The sequence below is a fragment of the Chiloscyllium plagiosum genome, chromosome 41, assembly GCF_004010195.1.
Source record: "Chiloscyllium plagiosum isolate BGI_BamShark_2017 chromosome 41, ASM401019v2, whole genome shotgun sequence".
In the NCBI taxonomy this organism is placed as follows: Eukaryota; Metazoa; Chordata; class Chondrichthyes; order Orectolobiformes; family Hemiscylliidae; genus Chiloscyllium; species Chiloscyllium plagiosum.
The window spans coordinates 4,239,212-4,260,913 of NC_057750.1; the positions used below are offsets into that span (position 1 = coordinate 4,239,212).

The 21,702-nt window shown below is 40.4% G+C and overlaps 1 protein-coding gene across 4 annotated transcripts in view; it reads left to right on the forward strand.

Annotated features, from left to right (window-relative positions):
* sipa1l3 (signal-induced proliferation-associated 1 like 3) overlaps nt 1-21,702 on the forward strand; it is a 240,262-nt gene that overhangs the window by 179,036 nt on the left and 39,524 nt on the right. For all 4 annotated transcript variants that reach the window (XM_043680772.1, XM_043680771.1, XM_043680774.1 and 1 more), the window contains 3 exons: nt 9,975-10,108; nt 13,121-13,239; nt 15,197-15,639. In XM_043680772.1, the coding sequence (XP_043536707.1) occupies nt 9,975-10,108; nt 13,121-13,239; nt 15,197-15,639 (696 nt within the window). The remainder of the gene's footprint in view (nt 1-9,974; nt 10,109-13,120; nt 13,240-15,196; nt 15,640-21,702) is intronic.

The following is a 21,702-nucleotide window of genomic DNA, read 5'->3' on the forward strand; positions in this document are numbered from 1 at the left end:
TACCTTCTTCGCTGTCCACTACACCTCCAATTTTGGTGTCATCTGCAAACTTACTAACTATACCTATTATGCTCACATCCAAATCATTTATGTAAATAACAAAAAGTAGAGGACCCAGCACTGATCCTTGTGGCACTCCACTGGTCACATGCCTCCAGTCTGAAAAACAACCCTCCACCTCGACCCTCTGTCTTCTACCTTTGAACCAGTTCTGTATCCAAATGGCTAGTTCTCCCTGTATTCCCTGAGATCTAACCTTGCTCACCAGTCTCCCATGGGGAACCTTGTCGAGCACCTTACTGAAGTCCACATAGATCACATCTACCGCTCTGCCCTCATCAATCCTCTTTGTTACTTCTTCAAAAAAAACTGTCAAGTTTGTGAGACATGATTTCCCACGCACAAAGCCATGTTGACCATCCCTAATCAGTCCTTGCCTTTGCAAGTACATGTGCATCCTGTCCTTCAGGATTCCCTCCAACAACTTGCCCACCACTGAGGTCAGGCTCACTGGTCTCTAGTTCCCTGGCTTGTCCTTACCACCCTTCTTAAACAGAGACCAACTTCCAGTCTTCTGGCACTTCACCTGTGACTATTGATGATATACATATCTCAGCAAGAGGCCCAGCAATCACTTCACTAGCTTCCCACAGAGTTCATTTTAAGTGTACTGCTCACATGTCCACTTATCTGTCAGTTCCAGTAAATCACAGCGCAAACTGGAGGAACAACCTATCATCATTGGACACGGTACTTTACAACCTTCTGGACTTAATATTGAGTTCAACATCTTCAAACTGGGAGCCATCTCCCAATCCCTTTCTTTGTATCTTGTTACATTCTCTGTCACCATGTTCTCTCTCCTCTCTCCTCCCCACTCCAGTGGGACTGTCTATTCTTTCAAGTCTGATAGTTAGACCATTGTTCTAACATTCCCATCACTTAATTTCAACTATCGACATCTTTTCTCCCCTGGCATTCAACCCCCTCGCCACAACCTCCAAACTGTAGCATAAATACAGTCCCCGCCTCACGTCACTTCAGCTCTGATGAAGAATCATCTAGGCTCAATGTTAGTTTGCTCTCCCTCTGTGGATGCTGTCTGACCTTTTGTGAACTCCAGTATTTGATTTCAACTTGAATTTGAACTTAGAATTGGATGGGCCATCATTGTAAAGTATTGCATGATGGAACAGCCTCAAAAGGCTGAATGATCTGCTCCTGTTTTGTAAGTTTTAATATCACAACACAGCTTTAGTCTGTGTACATGCTATTGAAAGATGATCAGATTTGCTGGAAATGCACGATAGGAGGACTGGCAGCTGAAAATAAAAAGAAAATGAACGTTATGAACCTCGCTTCATCAGATTTCAAGATATAGCCTTGAGATGTTCCTGTGTTTCTTCTCAGACTGTGTATTTCCATTATTTTCTGATTTTTCAAATGCCATCTTGGAACTGTGCAGGTTGTATTTTAAAATGTGAAGGGCACCTCAGTCAGAATTGAACAGAATTGAGTCTGTAAAAATGTCCTCGCTTAAAGCTTTTGGGTGATTTCTGGACTTTGCTTTTTTTCCTTCCCCTTCTTCCATTGCTCTTGATTTAAGTGACAGTGTGATGCTTGAGTGTCACTTCAATTGACAGTTTTCTTTATTTGTAATTGGAATATTGTGACCAGCTATATGATGGGAATGAAGTAGTTAATAAAGGTTTTCATTATTCTCTAGATACTATGAATCCACACAAGCTTGTGTATAGCAAGTTATTGCAGATTTTATCAACCATTATTTGGAATTGTCACCCCTTTATTAAGATTTCATTTCCAGCCTTGCCTTATATATCTTACTCTCTGCTTTTATGACACAAATTGTTTGAAGTTCTCAACAGGTTAGCCAGCATTGTTGCAAAGGTATAGACCCTTTGTAGAGTTCTGCTGGAAGTTCTACCTATGAATTAATGCCTACCTTTACAGCTATTGATGGATGTGCTGTCTGTGTCAAAACATGTTTGCTTTCTAATTTAGAGTTCCAGCATTTACAATTTGAGTTTCAGTTCTGTACTGGCATAAAGCTACAGTGCAAAATATTAAATACCAGAGGTCAAAATGCTGGTTCAGCAAAGTTCAATCATACATGTTCCTTATCAGTTTTACTTCTAGTTCACACATTGAAAACTGCAACTGCACTGTTTACCACTGCCCCATTTTATACAACCGCTGCTTACTGAATTTTCTCCATATTAAATCATCCCTGGATTATCCTGAGGTCACAGGGATTCCCTGCCAGATGATAACCTAGCACGTTAATGGAAAAAATCCAATCATCTTGTTCCTGCCAGCGGAGCAGAGCCCTTTTTATAAATCAACGCCATAATTCCACATCGTTTCTGCTCCCAAGAAATGGAATCAAATGCAGCAGACACTGGCAGTGAGCTTAGTTTCTTGATTGCAACCAACCTACTTAAAACCCTTATCTGATGCCGTTCCTCTCATTCCATTCCCATCCTATTCCTATATCCCTGTCATAATACCCCATTCCATTATGGCATCTCACCCACCCTTCCTTCCTGCACCATCCTTATCCACCATTGCAACCCCTTCATAGCATTCACTGCTCCCACCACACCATCCATCCAATGCGTTTCATCCCACCCATTCTTTCACCTCCATTGCAGACTGCTTCATTTGGCGAGGTTGTCTTGCACCTGTGGGATAACTGCTGGTTAGTTGTGACATTTGCGAACTTTATTTAAAGTTTGCCCAACAATAGAGTTTTAAAGAGAAAAGGATTGGTAAAAATTGCTGTGGATGGCTTACAAGTCAGAAAGATAGGTATGTGGAATGGGAAACAAAGAAATGACTGGACAAAATTCATACTTTGCTTCTGTCTGCTCAAAGGAGGACATAAATAATGTATCAGAAATGATGGGGAATGTAGGGTTTAATGACTGTGAGGAACTGAAGCAAATCCAAGTTAGTAGAGAAATAGTGATTGTGCAATTGAAGGTTGATGAATCTTCCAGGTCTGATAATCTACATCCCAGAGGGCATTCAGGATATGGCATTAGAAATAATGGTTATCTTCTGAGATTTTATAGGTTCTGATTAGTTCCTACAGATTAGAGGGTGGCTAATATGACCCTACTATTTAAGAAGAGACAGAGAGAGAAAATGGATAACAATTAGACAATATTCGACTGACGCTGGTCGTGAGAAAATGTCAGTCCTTTATCAAGGATTTTAACACAAAGCACTTTGAAGACACTAGTAGAATTACACACAGTTATGGGCAGTCACAATTGACAAATTTACTGAAATTCTTTGAAGTTATAACTAATAGAGTTGGTCATAGGAGCCAGTGGATGTGGTATATTTGAACTTTCAGAAGGCTTTTGACAAACTCCTACTTAAAGCTAAATGTGTAAAATCCAAGTGCGTGGGAATGGGGATACTGTATTGAAATGGGTAGACAATTATTTAGCAGACAGGAAACAATGTCGGAATAAAGGAGTGTTTTTCTGAATGGCAGGCAGTTGAATACCACAGGGGTTTGTGCTAAGACCATAACTATTCTCAATATATGTTAATGACCTAGATGAGGGAACTAAATGTACTGTCTCTAAGATCTCAGATGACATACTGCTGGGTGGAAGAGTGAGCTGTGTGGGGGTTGTAGGGATGTTACAGTGTGGTTTGGCCTGGCTGAGTGGGTGGGCACATGCATGGGTAAGTATATTATAATATGGATAAATGTCAAGACCTTGACACCAGTCATTAAGTAAGTGTGCAGGTGCAGCAGGCAGTAAAGAAGGTAAACTGTATGTTGGTCTTCATAGAGAGAGGGTTTGAGTACAGGAACACGGGTGTCTTACTGCGATTATAGTGTATCGATGAGATTACACCTGGAATGTTGAGTGCAGTTTTGGTCTCCTTCTCTGAGGAAGGATGTCCTTGCTATAGAAGGAATGCTGCAAAAGTTTACCAAATTAATTCCTGGAATTGGCATGAGAGATTGAGTTAGGATTATATTCACTGGAGTTTAGAAGAATGAAGGGGGGGGGCGGGATTTGTAGATTAGTTTGCAAATTAATTTGCATGATGTTTATAAATTACGGAATTTATCAAATAGTGCATTTTTTTAAACAAATTAAGTAATGAGTGCTCTTTTAATTCTGACTAACCTATGCAGTCTTTGGATGTCTTTTTATTTTTTTTTTTACAAAGTGCAAATTTAATTTAAAAGTTAAAGTTTGATTTCTTTCTTGGGAAGATGATGAACTTATAAGGGCACTGCATTGTATATCCTAGTAAAAGACCTAGATTGCACATTCATGAACAGAATGAGTAATAACACTTAGCAATTAGTTAATTCCTCTGTGGAAAGACTGAAACTGAGAATTATTGAAGCATTTCCTTCAGATAGTGATGCGACATGGTGTATTTGCATAGTTTAGGTAATGTCCATGAGGCAGTAGTGAATAATGAACAAGCCATAGAGTGAGGGAAGAATCATAGTCAACCTATCGAATGAATATTGCAAGAATTGCTAGTACAAGTGGTTCTAAATAACTAGTACATTAAGGCTGGTCTTCTATTTTAAAAATTGTTGAAATTCAAGAAAAGAATTCAAAAGTTGCAGGTTGATTTATGCTCCAGGTGACATGACCTTGTTCACATTTGGCAGACTTTCTTTAGTTGTAAGGGAGGATATCAAAGTGTGAAGTTTGTGATTTGTTATGATACTGTTTGGGGCAGTGATACACAACCTCTCTTCCATCTAATATATTCAAAGCAGTGTTTATGGTAGTACAACTGAAACTATATCCAGAGTGTGAGGTGGTGAAACTATAAATATTTCAGCAGACATTTTATTATAAGTTGGAATTTCCAAGTCTCCACAACTTAAAATAGCTTTGTGGGCATTCATTTGCTAAACAAATTTTTAACACTGTTAACAGACCCTGAAGCTATAGGGGCCAGTTGCTGAGTTTAATGCTTGCATACAGTGAAATGCATTTACCACTGAGGCTTGAATCTTGGTTAATGCTATTTTGTCAAAATCCAATATATACAAAGCTCCCATGCAGCTCATTCCTAAAAGGACAAATAACATATCCATTTAAAGCTGACCTCTTATGCCCAGATGTGTGCACAGATATTAAAATAACCTGTACAATTCCATCTGAACAATAACACGCAAGTAAGAATTGAGCTCAGGTTGGTGAAACTGTACACCATTGTTCCAGTGAAACTTCAGCTTGGTGGAGTGCATGTGTTTGATGACGTACAATGAGACTGTCCTCTAGAGGAGACATTATTGTATGTATTCGGTTTTTATACCAGACAGTATTATCTCAGTTGAGTGTTCCACATAATGCTAAGACTTCTGTCTTGTCTGGTAACTGAAGTTTTCATTGAAATTGAGATGCCATCCTTTTTAGTTTTAGAATATCTTTACATTTTCAATTAGTTTAGTGGGTCTGTTCAAGAAGGTGCCAGAAAACATGCCATTTAATCGGGTTTGTTTGCTTTCTGTTCTGATTTGGAAGTGAAAAGTATGTGTGTTTTTAAAAAAATAATTGAATGGCAGTATGTAACAGTGATGTACTTAAGTACTGGGCAATAGGGTGGCATGAATACTCTTTAGAGTTACCAATCTTAGTCTTTGATTTCAGCTTCCAGTAAGTTTCCATCATTTTGTCAGCTTCTGTTACAGACTTCTATGAAGTCTTTATAGCCAGTGCTATCATTTTGAAGCCATTCATTGATGTCCTACAGGAAGTGTGCATAGTAAGGTCCTACACATAATAATGACATAATGACCAGATCATCCTCTTTTTTTTTAATGAAAACAGGTGATGGATAGATGTTAGTCAGAATAACTGGGAGCTATTTGAAACAGTCTTGTGAACTATTTTGCATTGAACTTAAATCTCTGATAGGACCTGGGTTTAATGAGGGCTTTGCTAACAATAGAGCACTCCTGTCTGTGCATAGGTCTAATGGCGGAGCACTCCCTCCTCTCTGTGCGTAGGTCTAACGGTGGAGCACTCCCTCCTGTCTGTGCGTAGGTCTAACATTGGAGCACTCCCTCAGTTTGTGCTCAAGTCAGTGGGACTTAAATCCACAACCTTCTGACTCTGTGAGTGTGTTCACAACTGAGCTGTGCTAACACTGAAATTGGATGCCTGACTGTGGCCTTGTTAGGTACTAACTATGTCAACAAAGCTGCTGTTCTTGTAGATCTAAAGTAGTAAAGTGTTAGAATGTCCGCTGAATCTTAAGAGAAAACATGAGCTCAAGTTTCAATTTTAGACATGTCACTCACGATTCAGTTTTCACTTGGATTGTTAGAAGATTTCTATGAACAGAACTGTCATTGCATCTGTAACTGTGAAATCATTGCAGGCTAGTACCTTGTCTTTGCATACCAGTGATTTATATAGTCCTAGAGTTCTGCAGCAGAAGACACATCACTTTGATGTTAGTCAGAAGCAGCCATCTAACTTGTCTAATCTCATTTTCCAGCACTTGGCCCATAGCCTTACAGGGTTTCTGCCTCTACCACTGTTACAGGCAGTGAGTTTCAGAATCCCACTGGGTTATAACTGTCTCCTCACATCCCTCTAAACTTCCTTTTCCTTAAATCAATGCCGCCAGTCATAGCCTCTGTCAAGGAGTTAAAAATCACACAACACCAGAGCGCTGCTCCTTCATCAGGTGGTTGTCAACCTGAAGGAGCAGTGTTCCGAAAGCTAATGCTTCCAAATAAACCTGTTGGACTATAACTTTGTCCACCCCAGTCCAACCCCAGCATCTCCAAATCTGTCAAGGAGAAAACTTTCTTCCTGCTTGTGTAAGATATTGACTTCTTCTTCAAATTTACATTTCAGATAATTGAGTCATGCAATTGACTGGTAATGCAATATTTAAATCCTCATGTAGATGCACAGAAACCTTCTGCAGATTACTTCCTTTTAATTGGGCTGTTCATTCAGTTTGGTCTTTGGATGCTGTTCAGCACTTATGGCAGCTTGCAACCAACCATTATCAATTGGAACTTTTCAAACATCAAACTGGCTTTTCAAGTAACAACAGAACTATTAATGCTGTATTGCATGACTGATTTCTGATTTGCTTTTGTTTATCCAACTGTGCAGCAATACCAATAAATGTGAATAAATCAATTGGGCATCTGAGCTAAAAATGTAAAATGTTTGTGGGTGGCTGCAATTTCAGGCAATTTTTACCATCAGGTTATGGTAGAAGAAACCACAACCCTTTGTGACATAATGATATTCATGATCATGAAGGGCCTTGACAGGAAATGGTACTACTAATCAACTCCTTCATAGATTCATTGTGAAACACAAGGTGGCCACTCAGTCCACCAAATCCATCCTGGCTCTCTGTCACATAATAAATCCCAATTCCTCTACCCTCTGTGAAATGTTGAGATTTTATTAGAGAACAGCTTAGACAGCACCAGACAGCTGGTTGATTTAATTTGTTGCTGAGCAAGAGTATTCTTCAGGAAATAGGTGAAAGTAGGGTGCTTGTGAACTAGATTTATATGTTGAAATCTGCCTGTCAATTTATTGGTGCCAAAATGGTTTTGGTGAAGCATTGTGGAACATTAAAAGGAGTTCTAATGAGCTCCCAGTGTCCAACAATACTTTGAAATTCCTCTGGTTTCTCGCCCATTGAACATTATTCATCTGGCTCTGTCCACTTGGAAGTTTTCTTTAAAGGATTTTGGACTTTAGTGTCATGGAGTGGCTGTCCCACTCTCGTTCTGCTATGCCCCTCCAATATGGAGATGTGCCAATCAGCTGGTCTGTTGGTGGAGCAGTTGTTGCAGTAGAAAGTCAATGCGATCAAATACACTAGCATCTGTCAGGAATTGCACACTATTCTGCCAGATCTATTCTCCTGAATATATCCTGCAACTTGTTAGCTGTGAATTCGTACTGGTTGAGTGCGTGTTGAAACGATGTCTCTATATCTGCTGGCAAGGGTTCCATCTCCATGCCCTGTGAATGTAGGGTATTGACACAATCTGACCAGCACAAGTGTGGAGGCATTACACTTCATCTGCCTTCAAGCCAGGTTAGCAGCATAATTTCTGTCCCTCTGGAATTACACACACTCTGGATGAAAAAGTGTTCTGTTCTCTGAAACTTCCAAATCTTCAATTTAAAATTTTGCAAACAAAAACTGACCTGGTCCAACATTAAATGCCAATTATATAGACTTTTGACCTGTGTTTACTGAACAAACAGTTAAAAGGGAAGGTTATGGTTTTCTTGTGAAGTCAACTCTGTAAAAGGAGAGCTGCCTTGTGTTAAATGGTCATAAAGGTGAGATCATAGCAGTACTATGTAAAAGTCATATGACTTGTCAACACATGAGTGGTGCCAGAAAAAATAAAATCCTCCTGCTCATCTTATTTAACATGATAACTTGAATTCCAATCTCTGTACGCAGATAAGTACAGTTTGCCTTTAAACAAGGCATGTTGTGGAAGCAGAGTTAACATCGGAGATTGTTAACCTCTGATCAGACTCTCCTGACACTGCGCAGACGCTGCCAGGCCTGATGAGTGATTCGTGTTTTTTTATGTCCGGTTTCCGGGACCTGCAGAATTTTACCTATGCACGGAAATATAAAGAGTAGCCTCTTGCTTTGTGTGAAACTTGATTAAAAATTAAACCTGAAACAAATTTTTTAAAAACTGAAAATTCACAGCATCTGCAGTTCATGCTGTGAACGAGAACCTTCATCTATCCTTGATCTTGAACACAGGCTCTATTTTGGAAAAACTGATATTTCTGTAACTTCAAAAGACCAATTGTACAGAGCAGTGGGGCATTCCACTTGCAGTCAAGTTGAGACATAAAGAAAAGAAAACCGACACTGGTCACATCTTTAAAAATTCTTTCACAGGATGTAGGAGACACTGATTCGACCAGTACTTACTGTCTGTCCCTACTGCCTTTGAGAGGCTTGTAAGTTGGCACTTTACACCACTGTTGCCCGTGATGTGGGTACACCACAGTGCCCTTAGGAAGAGAATTCTGGGATTTTGACCCAGTGATACTGAAGGAATTTCCAAGTCAGGATGGTGCATGACTTGGAGGGGAACTTGTAGGTCATGGTATTCCTATGAATCTGCCTGTGTCCTTCTAGATGATGGAGATTGTAGGTTTGGAAGGTGCTGTGTAAGGATCCCTGATGAGTTCCTGATGTGCATCACTGATGAACAGTGTTACTTCCAGTACAGTATGCAAATGTCAGTTTCAGACCTGCATTAAAGGATCTGACACCGAGCCATCATAGTTGATGCATGACCGGTAGAGATCAGGAATAGAGATTATGATGGGGATTTTTAAAAGTGTAAGTTACCCCTCAGAAACAACAGTTTCGTGATCATAAAAGACTCTATGTAAATGGATCAATGGTAGATTTCTTGTTTTGATAGCTTATCTCTGATCGCTGATATTTAACAAGGCTTGCTAAGAATGAATTGTTACAAAGTGGAAAAGTGGAACTATAAAGATGGCTGCTACCAAAGATGAATTGACTTAATTTTTCTGCTGAGAGGATTTTAAAGGTTATAGATATTGCTAGTTAAATTTGAGAGTCTGCTTCCAGTTTTGATGCCATATCCTCCTAATCAAAAGGATGATCTCATTCTGCAGGCAGGATTTATGTAGAGAAGCTGGGGTTGCTGTTGAAGATGTGAAACCTTCCTGTTAGATTTGTTTTATGTATAACTCTTAATGCAAACAGCACCTTAGACTGTATTTAATTTAAGACTATTGCTGCAAACATCAGTTCTTTTCAATGACCAATTTTGTTGTTAACTAAAACTAAGGTTATGTAAAAACTAATGCTCCATGTTTATTTCGCAGCGCCTTTATATTTATGCTTTTGATCCTCAACTGCAGCATGTTCTATGCTCGTTTCACTAACAGGTTTGGAGGAGGTGCAGGCCAACGTTCAGTTGTGCCTTATGAGCATCACAACAGAGATGATGTGATGTCAAGTGGTGATTCCTTATCAGGAGGATTAACCAGCCAGGACAGCACAATTGAGCGAAATAAGAATGGTAATGATTTATAGTCGCTGTTACAGACGTTTTACTTGTCTACTGCCTGTCTCTTGTTTTTGGGACAGGTGCTAATGTTTCTTTAATTTTCTCCCCCCCACCTGATGTGTGCAAGAGAGAGTTCCCTGGGCACTAGCAACCCTGTGTTTTTTTCCCATTGCCAGATGAAGTGCCACCCCATTGATTTAATTATTGCTGTTGTTACAGACGTTTTACTTGTCTACTGACTGTCTCTTGTTTTTGGGACAGGTGCTAATGTTTCTTTAATTTTCTCCCCCCCCACCTGATGTGTGCAAGAGAGAGTTCCCTGGGCACTAGCAACCCTGTGTTCTTTTCCCATTGCCAGATGAAGTGCCACCCCATTGATTTAATTATTGCTGTCATGTAGGACAGTTTGAACCCATTTGCATTAATTTGTCTGTTTATTATGGGCAAATCAATTCCTCATTAGATAATTGGCTATTCTTCAGTCAAACTTGAATTTTCTTTCAAAAAGCAAACAGAACAACATAAGTAATTATTTTGTAACAGAAAGCCACTTCCACTGTTGTTTCACCTCAAACCTGAATTTAAATTAGATTTGTAGCATAGCTTTTTGCTACTTTTGTTCTGTAATAAGCTGGCGTGAATACAATAGCCTCAACTCCTCGCACGTTAATCCAAGGTCATATCTATATTTTTAATCAATTTTTTCAAAGTGTTATTGCCATTTCCTGGAGCAAATGGGACTTGAACCTCAGCCTTCTAGCTTGGGGAAAGCCACTACCACTGCACCACAGACACCCTAAAGATGCTGTTTTTGTTCCTAATTCTGGTACTGGTCTGTGTTCGAGGTATGGAATTTTTTTAACCAACCTGTTCATTCACATTATGACACATGTCTGGGGCAGGTAGAGCTTGAACCCGAACTTTATGGCCCAGAGTAGGGGCATTACAACAGCATAAGGTACAAGGCTATATAGGCTGTGTTTTTAAGATAAGATGTTGGGAGTTGTGCATCGTGCTATGGTTGGGGATAGAGTGCTTTCACTGCTGCTGCAGAGACTGAAAGTTCCACATTCATAGCATGTTTTATGGCCTTTGCTTCTTCCAACTCACTTGTAATCTCAGCTGAGTAGGTTGTGAAGAGAGAAAAGCAAATAATGTACCTATCTGACTCTTACAGTTTTACACTTAGATGTGCTTTTATTGCAAGGCAATATCCCCAGTTTCAAACAAAACACTTCTAAATTTGTTTTCAATATTGACAGTTCTGCCTGAATGACCATTACATAAAGCCACAGGGTTCTAAATAGGACACTTAAAAGGTGTGTGGATTGGGGCCATTATCCTCCATACACAGGAGAAGCCCATAGTTGAAAGGGAGTGTAGAATCAGTTGCAAATGCCAGGCAGCCCTTCAAAGACTCCATTCTGAAGTGCGCTATAATTGTGAGATACTGCAGAGATAGGCTCGCTCAGTCTGTTAACAGCAGCTTTTGCTGAAAATATCATACTGTTGGAATCTTTTCACTGCTCAGGTTTGAATTAGCAATTGCAAGTGAATTTTGTCTTAGTTGTTTCATTTCTAAGCCCTCCTCTCTTCACCCTGTCACTATTTTTACTTGAAGCGAGCATTGTAAAGTAGATGTGAGGAAGGATTTGTTTTGTACTGGATTACAACTCTTCAGGGTTTAATTAAAGAATAATATCTGACCAGCACAGCTGTGTTTATACTGGTAGTGGTTGCAGAACATAAGTGGTCCTTTGTCAGCTCTTAATGACTCATATACTGTGCTGACGTGGTCAACCCCAGCCTGAGAGGTAGAGAGAGCACCACAGTTAAGTCTAGTAGCCCAAGGATTAGAGGAAAGAAATTTGGTCAGATGTGTGCGAGCATTGGGTGAGAACATAGGAAGAAATATAGGCCATTCAGCCCCTTAAGCCTGCTCTACCATTCAGTGGCTGATTTATCAATCTACTCCATTTAGCTCTACTTCGCTCCATGTAACTGGTTTTAAAATAAATCTCCATCCCAGACGTGGAAATGATTATGACCCAAAGTCCTTCAGGAAGACTGTTTCGGGTTTCCATTGGCCTTGGCATGAGAATGTGAAATCAGAAAGCATTCTTAATGATCTAGCTTCCATTTTAAAAAGGTGTCCCCCCCCCCCCCCCTGTTTGTAGGCTTTCACACTAGAGACTATGTTTAATTCTGTGTCTATCCTGTTGCATTCCGGTAAACATTTTAAATATGTTGGTTTAGATTCAGCATCAGCCTACAGAGTCAAGAGCGATAAAACAGAATTATTCATCCTCCTAAATTAGCTTTAAAACCCAATCTTATTCTGGTGAATCTGCTGTGTACCCTCTCCAAGGTCAACGCATCTTTCCTGCAGTTGGTACCCAAAGCGGGAATGATTATCCAGAAGAGAATATTTTTGAGTTTGAAGGGGTGTCATTAACTCCTCCTTTGACTAATAATCACTTGATAGTCAGCATATAGAACAGTTTTAGGTGCAGGTATCATATTACTCTGTTTATGATTTAGCTGCTATCACATTAACTTGACCTCCACTGCTCCTTGCTCCATAGGTGTTGTGCTATACTGTACAATACATTAAATGAACCAAAAACTGCAATCGGAGCATAAATTTGATTTACCTTATTGCAATTTTCCAGAAAAGTACTGATCAAGAACATGTAGAAGCATCACTTTCTCTTTTAATTTCCAGTCCTCTGCAAGGTCTTCCACAGTTTAAAAAGCCTGCCCAGGCTCTCAAAGTTACCGCACTACATGTTATACCAGTAGCAGTGAGGCAAGAGCTTAGTGAAGTCTATGCACAATTAAGGAGGATAGGAGAAAAAGATATATTTGCCAAAAAAAAATGAACAATGTAATACATTCACCACTTGTGTCCTGTGCTAAGATACTTCTGTGCAGCCTTCTGGAGTTGAAATTAATCTGTCTTTGCAAGCTATTTGTATTAATAAAGGGTTATTGTAATTTAAAAATGTAACTCTTCAATTTCAGATCCTGTGTGGCACGTGCCTACTGCGCCCAAAGTTTATTCACCTTCCGGAAACAATATCAATAAGCGTCTCGCTAGACAAGAGCTAGCAGGCAAGGATTCCCCCAACAGGCATTCCAAAGTAAGCAACTGCATGTATCCTGAAAGCTATTGCTTGCTAGCATGTCCTGCCAAACCCATTGCTACTGTCAATTACATTAAAGTATAGCAAGTTTTCTTTACAGAATTTCTATTACAGAAAGAATGCTATTTCTCAAGATCAAGATGTCTAGTTGATAGCACACTCAATCAAAAGGTCATGGGATCAAGTCCCACACCAGGGACTTGGGTGCTTGGCACAAGATCTAGGTTGACATCCAGTGCATTACTGATGGAGTGCTGCTCTGTCTGAGGTGCCATCTTTCAGATGAACTGTTGAACCAGGTATCTACTTGCCCCTTCAAAGATTCCACAGTCAATACTTCGAAGAAAAGGTTAAGGATCCCTTATATCATGATCAAGAATTAGCTTTTAAGGAATCGTAGAATTATACAGCACAGAAACAGTCCCTTCGGTCCAACCAGTTCATGCCGAACATCATCCCAAACTAAACTAGCCCCAACTGCCTGCCCCTGGCACATATCCCTCTAAATCTTTCCTATTCACGTACTTATCCAAATGTCTTTTAAACATTGTGGTTATACCCACATCCTCCACTTTGTCAAGTTCATTCCACACACACATCACCCATTTTTCCAAAAAAAAAGGAATTTGCCCCTCATGTCTTTTTTTAAATCTCTCTCCTCTCACCTTAAATATGCCCCATTGTCTTGAAATCTCCCATCCTAGGGAAATGACCCCTACCATTAACCCTTTCTATACCCCTCATGATTTTATAAACTTCTATAAGGTCATCTCTTAACCTCTTACACTCCAGTATAGTATCTCAAACCAGAGGATCTGATTGTGATGTTACGTTGTTAATGGGAGTTGCTGCATAAATTAACTCTCATTTCCTACATTACAACAGTGACTGTGCTTCAAAAGTATTTTGTTAGCTTAAAGTTCTTAAGACATCTTGATTTTGTGAAGGGCTCTGTATATCCATGCTCGCCAAACCTCCTAAAAGCAATGATTCTACAGCACCCTACAAGGTAACATTGACTCTCCACCCCTTGCTTTGCCCAGGCTTGTTTGTTACCCTTTGTTTCATTGTTCTGGCAGGGCTGGTTTTGTTGCCTTACCTTAGTTACCCTTAAACTGAAAAGGCTTTCAGAGCCAGAAGGCAGTTAAGAATTCATCACATAGCTGTGGGTCTGGAGTCACATGTAGACCAGACCAGGTAAGGACAGCAGATTTCATTCCCTAAAGGACATTGTGAAAATCCATCTGGTTCACAATTAAGTTATTAATGGTCACCTTTAAACTAGCTTTTAATTCCAGATTTTCTTTACTGAATTCAAATTTCACCAGCTACTGCGGTGAGATTCAAGCCAACCTGTGCCTGTGGAATGTTATCCCAGTATTTGAATACCTCCCCTTAGTAATATAGTGACTGTGGAATGGCTGTTAGGGTTTGGAGGGGCACTAATAATTCTACTTTTCACCAATAACTGATAGTGGTCAGCATTTAGAATGATGTAATATTGCTAGATATAGGAGCTACTTGTAATACCTTTTATGACTGGCTAAGCTGAAATCATATTAGTTCAAACCATGCACCGCCTTGCTCTTTTGTTCCATAGTGTATTTAACCAAGTACAACTTGCAATCGATTAGAGTCTGAGTAATGTAACTTTAGATTTGTATGTACTTATAATTTTCCCCAGAACTACATTCACCCCATTTGAAGGATTTGTGGGAAAGATTCATTATCATCCTTTTTAAGCTCCTGGAGTTGTGGTCTGTTTCTATGCTTTGCAGCTAGTAATTCTAACCCACTCACTACAGTGTGTGGAAAAGTGCAGCAGGAGAGTGGAGAACCAACAGTCTCTGACCCTTGTCTGGAATAATTCTCTGGGCTGTCTATGTTGAGCCTTCTCAAAGGGCACTGCATAGTCTGCAGCTGTGATTCTAATATTGTGTCTGCTGCTTAACAGGGGGATGCCCACTACTCAAGCCAGTCAAGTAGCAATACTCTGTCCAGCAATGCCTCCAGCGGCCACAGTGATGAAAGATGGTTTGACAATATGGAGCATATGGAGGTTGACCTTGAGACCTCTGCGAAAGGAGCATCCAGTGACAGCGGCATTGACACCACCCTCCATGCCTCCAGTCCATTTGCTTCAGGTGCAGTAACAGCTAAATCTGCAAGGCCAGCACCACGGAGAGAGAAACCCCAGAAACCAATGCAGACCTCGGCCACCTACAGTGGACTGCAGGAGTACAACAACCGGGTATTCGACCGGACACCACCTCACCTGGAGAGGAGGAGGGACTCCTCACCAACACTCAGTGCCAATGGCCAAAATAAAGGATATAAAATAAAAACCTGTGGTCCTTCGAATAACACCAGCTTCAGTAACGAAAACATGCATCTGAGGTAAAATGAGTCATCTATATAACCCAATCTTTAGAAGTAAGAAAGATGTCAAATGCTGGAGTGTGAGTGAAAATGCAGCCTGGAGGCTGAGCAGAAGGTTCAGAGGTCAGGTCTCAGCTTTGCTGAGTCTGCTGTTCACTTAAGGATTCTGCACGTGGCCTTGGTCTGAGGAGAGAGTAGGGACTTTCATTTCTAATCACTTTCTAATTATATCCCTCTTATGTAGGTATCAAGCATGTCTGTGATCTCTTTCACAGTCAAGTAGCCTGTGTTTGCGCACACACTACAGAAAGTGACAGCTTGTGTAACCTGTAGGTGAGGAATCTTTATTAGATACTTGGCTTAGGTGAGTTGTAGAAGGCATAAGGGCATCCTGGGTGCTCACTGAGAACATTGTTCCATGCCCTGTGGAAGGCATGGGCCTGCATGATCGTTCTTAGAGTGGACATACAAGTCAGAAAACTATCATTGATCTTAAACAGTCAGCTGAGAGTAATATCAAAATGACAGCCCTGTAAATACTGTTTTTAAACTCAGCTGTTCAAAGGGTGCTCCCCTGCTGTGGTCACTATGCACTCTGATGTAGCACTGAACAGGAATGTGTTTTCTTTAAACATGTTTCCCTTTTTGGCAATTATGGCCGTTAGGTGGCTGCATGTCCTTTTAAAGCTGGAGGATATGGGCAGCAGTGTTTCGACTTCGTGATGGGGGTAGAATTTGCAATGTGATTTGCCCAGTGCATGTTTTGTGAAGAATACTCAATAATGGAATCTTACAGCAATTTAATCAAAAACTGTGAGCACTCATGTGTGACCTCAAACTATTGTTTGGACCACAGATATAAAGTTACTAGTGGTGTACTGCAAGGATCTGTTTTAGAGTCACTGCTGTTGGTCATTTTTCTAAATGACCTGGATGAGGCCGTAGAAGGATGGGTTAGTAAATGTGTGGATGACACTAAGATCAGTGGAGTTTTGGACAGTTTAGGAGGATGTTGCAGCTTACAGAGAGACATAGATAAGCTGCAGAGCTGGGTTGAGAGGTGGCAAATGGAGTTCAGTGTGGAAAAGTGTGAGGTGATTCACTTTGGACGGAGTAACAGGAATACAGAGTACTGGTCTCTAATGGTAAGATTCTTGGTAGTGTGAATGAGCAAAGAGATCTTGGTGTCCAGGTACATAGATCCCTGAAAGTTGTCACCCAGGTTGATAGGGCTGTTAAGAAGGCATACGGTGTGTTCGCTTTTATTGGTAGAAGGATTGAGTTTTGGAACTATTAGGTCATATTGCAGCTGTACAAAACTCTGTTGTGGCCACACTTGGAGTATTGCATAAAGTTCTGTTAACTGCAGTATAGGAAGGATGTGGAAGCATTGGAAAGGGCGCAGAAGAGATTTATTAGGATGTTGCCTGCTATGGAGGGAAGGTCTTATGAGGAAACGCAGAGGGACTTGAGGCTGTTATTGTTGAAGAAGGTTGAGGGGTTACTTAATAGAGACATACAAGATAATCAGAGGGTTAGATAGAGTGGACAGTGAGAGCCTTTTTCCTCAGACGGTGATGGCTAGCACGAGGTGACACAGCTTTAAATTGAGGGGTGATAGATACAGGACAAATATCAGAGGTAGTTTCTTTACTCAGAGTAGTCAGCCCTGCCTGCAACAGTAGTAGACTCACCAACTTTAAGAGCATTTAAATGGTCATTGGATAAAAATATGGATAATAATGGAATAGTGTAAGTTAGATGGGGTTCAGATTAGTTTCACAGGTCGGCGCAACATCAAGGGCTGAAGGGTCTGTACAATGCTGTCATGTTCGATGTTCAAAATGGCTCCCATTGAACTCTATGATTTGAAGCCATGAAATGGTATTATTCCAATGGAGTTTTTCTTGGTGTCAGCAGATGTTAGGATGTGTGCTGAACAGAGTTCTTTTTTTATTGTTATTACTTGTCCTTTCTTGTAAACATTCTAGGTAAGTCCAGCATTTGTTATCCATTCAGAACTTCCCTTGAAGGTGTATTTTGTTTGCTATAATCTTTCTATTGAAATTTTGCCAATTTAGTCAGTAGTTAATTGTTGATGCATATTCATTTATAAGGCAGACAGCCTTTCATTTATATAATGTATTTCGTGACTTCAAATGTCCCATTTTCCAAACAACAAAGAGTCATACAGCATGGAACCAGACCCTTCAGTCCAACCAGTCCATGTTCCCAAACTGAACTTGTCTCACCTGCCTACGTTTGACCTATATCCCTCCAAATATTTCTTACTCATATACTTATCTAAATGTCTTTTAAATGTTGTAACTGTACCTGCGTCCACCACTTTCTCTGGTAGTTCATTTCACACATGTGTGAATAAAAAAAGTTGCCCCTCATGTCCTTTTTAAATCTTTCTCCTCTCACTTTAAAAGTATGTAATCTAGTTTTGAGCTCTTCCACCCGAGGGAAAAGATCCTTGTCATAAACTTATCAATGCCCCTCATGATTTTATAAACCTCAAAAAGGCAATGATCCCAGCCTGTCAAGCCTATCCTCAAGGCAAGCATTGCATGATGAATTGAAAATCACAGTCCACCAAATGCTATACTGTGAAGACTATATTCTTATTCCTATTTTTGATTGTGGGCTGAATTAAAAAGGACTGTTTTAAAATTGTGCAAGAATTGCTACAGTTTAGTAAAAGCAAGTTACTGAACCTCATTGGAAGTTGTCTTTACACTGCTGCATTGACCAAACGCAATGGAGTAGACTTGTTTGTTTGTGTGAATCTAAACAGGGGCATAGTGGATGTATTTGGTAAAATATGGCTGGCAACAAATAACACATTGGGTTGTGGAGTTGTGACCAGTTGTAGATGACAAAGGCATCAGCCTGACAACTATCTGACTTGTCCCTTGAGTAACTGAACAGCTTGTGGGTGTGCATGCTACTGGCAGAGGTCTTCAGACTTCTGCACGTGGGGATGCTTTGTCTATCTTGCCAGTATAATATATTATATTATAACATACGAGAGCCTGTTTATTTTCCCTCACCAGTCATTGTAAGCAGTAGTCTTTTAACTATTAACTAAGAGACTTTGCATTTAAAGTACCAATTGCCTGTGAGCTTCCTACAAATAAGTGAAAAGAGACTTAACAGAAAATCCTGGCAAACAAAAGGATAATCTCAATGAATGCTGTGGACTGAGGCGGTTGAACTGCTTCCCCAGTTTTCTCCCCCTCTGCTCATAACTAACTTTTTTTTAATCCTTATATATTTGGGGGAGAGCAGGGGAAGGGGAAGTTTAGAAGCAGATTTATGTCAGCAGTTCATAGTGTTAGCTGTGTTTAAAATAATTTTTTTGTTTGCAAAAAAGATTGCTACTTGTTCAGTATAGAAACAATCTCTCTCTCTGTTAACCTGGGTCTATCCGCAGGTAACAGGGGACTCTGCGTATTTTGATTACTTCTTTTTAACTTTTATGATGACTCCAGGAATGGGCAGGGCCTGATATCTAATGTATTACCCAAGTGAGCTGTCCCCAATAATATTAGAACTCACTTTCAAGTGCAAAACGATGGGGATGAAGAGTTACTTGTGGAAGACGTGGTGGTGGTGGTAGTGTGCAGCTTTTGTTTTATTTTCTGGGGTTGCTGTTTTACTTCCTAATTGTTACTATAAACCTGAGGGGAGAAAGAAGTTCAAGGCTTCCCCCAGTGACAGTTGCTCCTCCCAGGTCCCTAGTACATAATGGTGCAGAGCCCGAGGCTTGGACCCTGAAACTAAGCGCTATTGCTGTGGCCACAGCCACCTGAGTGTCTGCACTGCTCACAGCTGCCAACACTACCTGCCGCCTCACCCACTCCACTCCTCCTCTCCACTGGTAAAGTGGCATAATTTCTGTTCTTTTTCTATTCTTGGTCCTATCAGTGAGTGGCCAGAATTCATTCCTTCCTCCTAATCTAGTTTTACTCTCCTCCTCCTGATCAGAGGAAATGGACTGTGCCACAATTACCTGAGTACACAGATGCAATGTCCACCCTTGCCCACCACAGGGATGAAAGGTAGAGGAATGTCTGGGATGTAGGCAGTACCTGATGGTGATGACAGTGCACTCTTGGAATGCATCACAGATGCCAGCAACACACAAAACACTAAAATGGTGATGCAAAACAGGCCCCAAACAACAAACAATGTTAAAATACAAAAATGTTAAGAAATGGTTTCAAAAAAAAAGATGTGCATTAGCCAAATTCTTTTACAGGATAGATGGTTGCACCATTGCCAATGAATGAACTGTTCCAGTGCTATTGCTATAAGTTGAATCCCTTCAAGTTATTTATTAACACTGAAACTTCATCCAGGAATTCCCTGGAGGAAGTTGGGGAGGAGCACCATCTAGATTTTGTTCTGATGAATTACCATCGACAGAATAATTTCTAGGTTGAAGACATGATAAAAATGCAGACTTTCTCTCTGGATTCTGTATAAAGTGGGCAGAGTAAATGAGTTGCGATTACACAGCTGTAACATTGTTGTTTGGGCTTGACTTTGATCCTACAGTTATCTTTGAAATCTGCCTTTGGGAATAACCTGATAGTGGAACAGTTTCAATTCATTTTAGTCACCTCTGGCTTTAAAGACCAATGTACACTCCTCTGGTGAATTTAGTGTGAAGCTGAAACCACTTCACAATGATGCTAAAGTTGCTATACAAAATACCCTGTAGTGTTGGCAGAAGGGGAGAAACTAATGTGTTAATTCCAGTGGATTTCTGCTCTAGTGAATAGCACATTGGGTCTTAATGTACAAAGCTGGAATGCCTCAGGGTATTTCAGAGAGGGAGGGATTTTTTTTTAGGTGGAAAAATGTCTGAACTCTTCAAAGTTTATTAATCTGCTTTGGTGTTTCTGCATGAACTGTCATAAGAGATCAATTGAAAAGACCTCCCTTGTTGTGTAACGCCGAGTGTGCTGTACACTTTTAATGCATTTGACAGCAGCTTTGAGCTCAGCTCTCCACTCTGAAATGAAGTGAAAGTTGCCCAACTATCTTCAAAACTTGCAGAAGATTTTTTTAAAACCGTTGTTACCAACAATAATCCATGATCAGGTATAGGATTTGCAGTGCCTTGTACTTCATTGTGATTTAACAACAATCTGTCAGCTGTTGAGTCACGTTGCAGGGATGTCCTCTTTCAACAACGTTGAAAACTTCAGAGGAACTATGTTAGCACTCAGAAAGAATGTGTAAGCATGTAGAGGATTTGAAAACTAAACCAAAATGACAGGAATATTTACTTGAAACTGATTTTGTCAAATTATTTTTCAAATAAAAGAGGCCTATTAGAGATACTGAACTCTGAAACCTGCATGGGAACCAAGTCTATTTGATATCCAAATCATCACAGGCTGTGGGAAGGCTTTAGAACTGTGGCCAACTGTTGTTGAAGAACATTTCTCACATAAAGGGTAATCCACCCAGGCACAGCATCAATGCTTTGGAACTGTTCCTTTGGCTGTGATAGTTATTTCTAATGGGATTGGGCTGCAGGGAATAAACCTTGATCAAACCTTTTTAATTGTAGCTCCAGTTCTTAGTGTCTCTCCATATTTCAGGAATTACAAGCTTGTGTTCTAAGAAGACGTTGTTTATGTCAAAGAATTAAAGTTCTTTGTGTGAATTCTGGAATCTGGTAGATAGCTGGTGTGGCTTTTGTAGTAATGAGTGACCATCCTCAGTAGTTGTTGAACTCTTGCATGTACTCAGCAGGTTTCCTTAAAGTAAGGGTTAACGCAACATCTTTGTTTGCTTCTTCTCTTGCATGAAATTTCACAATCTGAATTTAAATTCAGTGGGCGGCACCGTGGCACAGTGGTTAGCACTGCTGCCTCCCAGCGCCAGAGACCCGGGTTCAATTCCCGACTCAGGCGACTGACTGTGTGGAGTTTGCACGTTCTCCCCGTGTCTGCGTGGGTTTCCTCCGGGTGCTCCGGTTTCCTCCCACAGTCCAAAGATGTGCAGGTTAGGTGAATTGGCCATACTAAATTGCCCGTAGTGTTAGGTAAGGGGTAAATG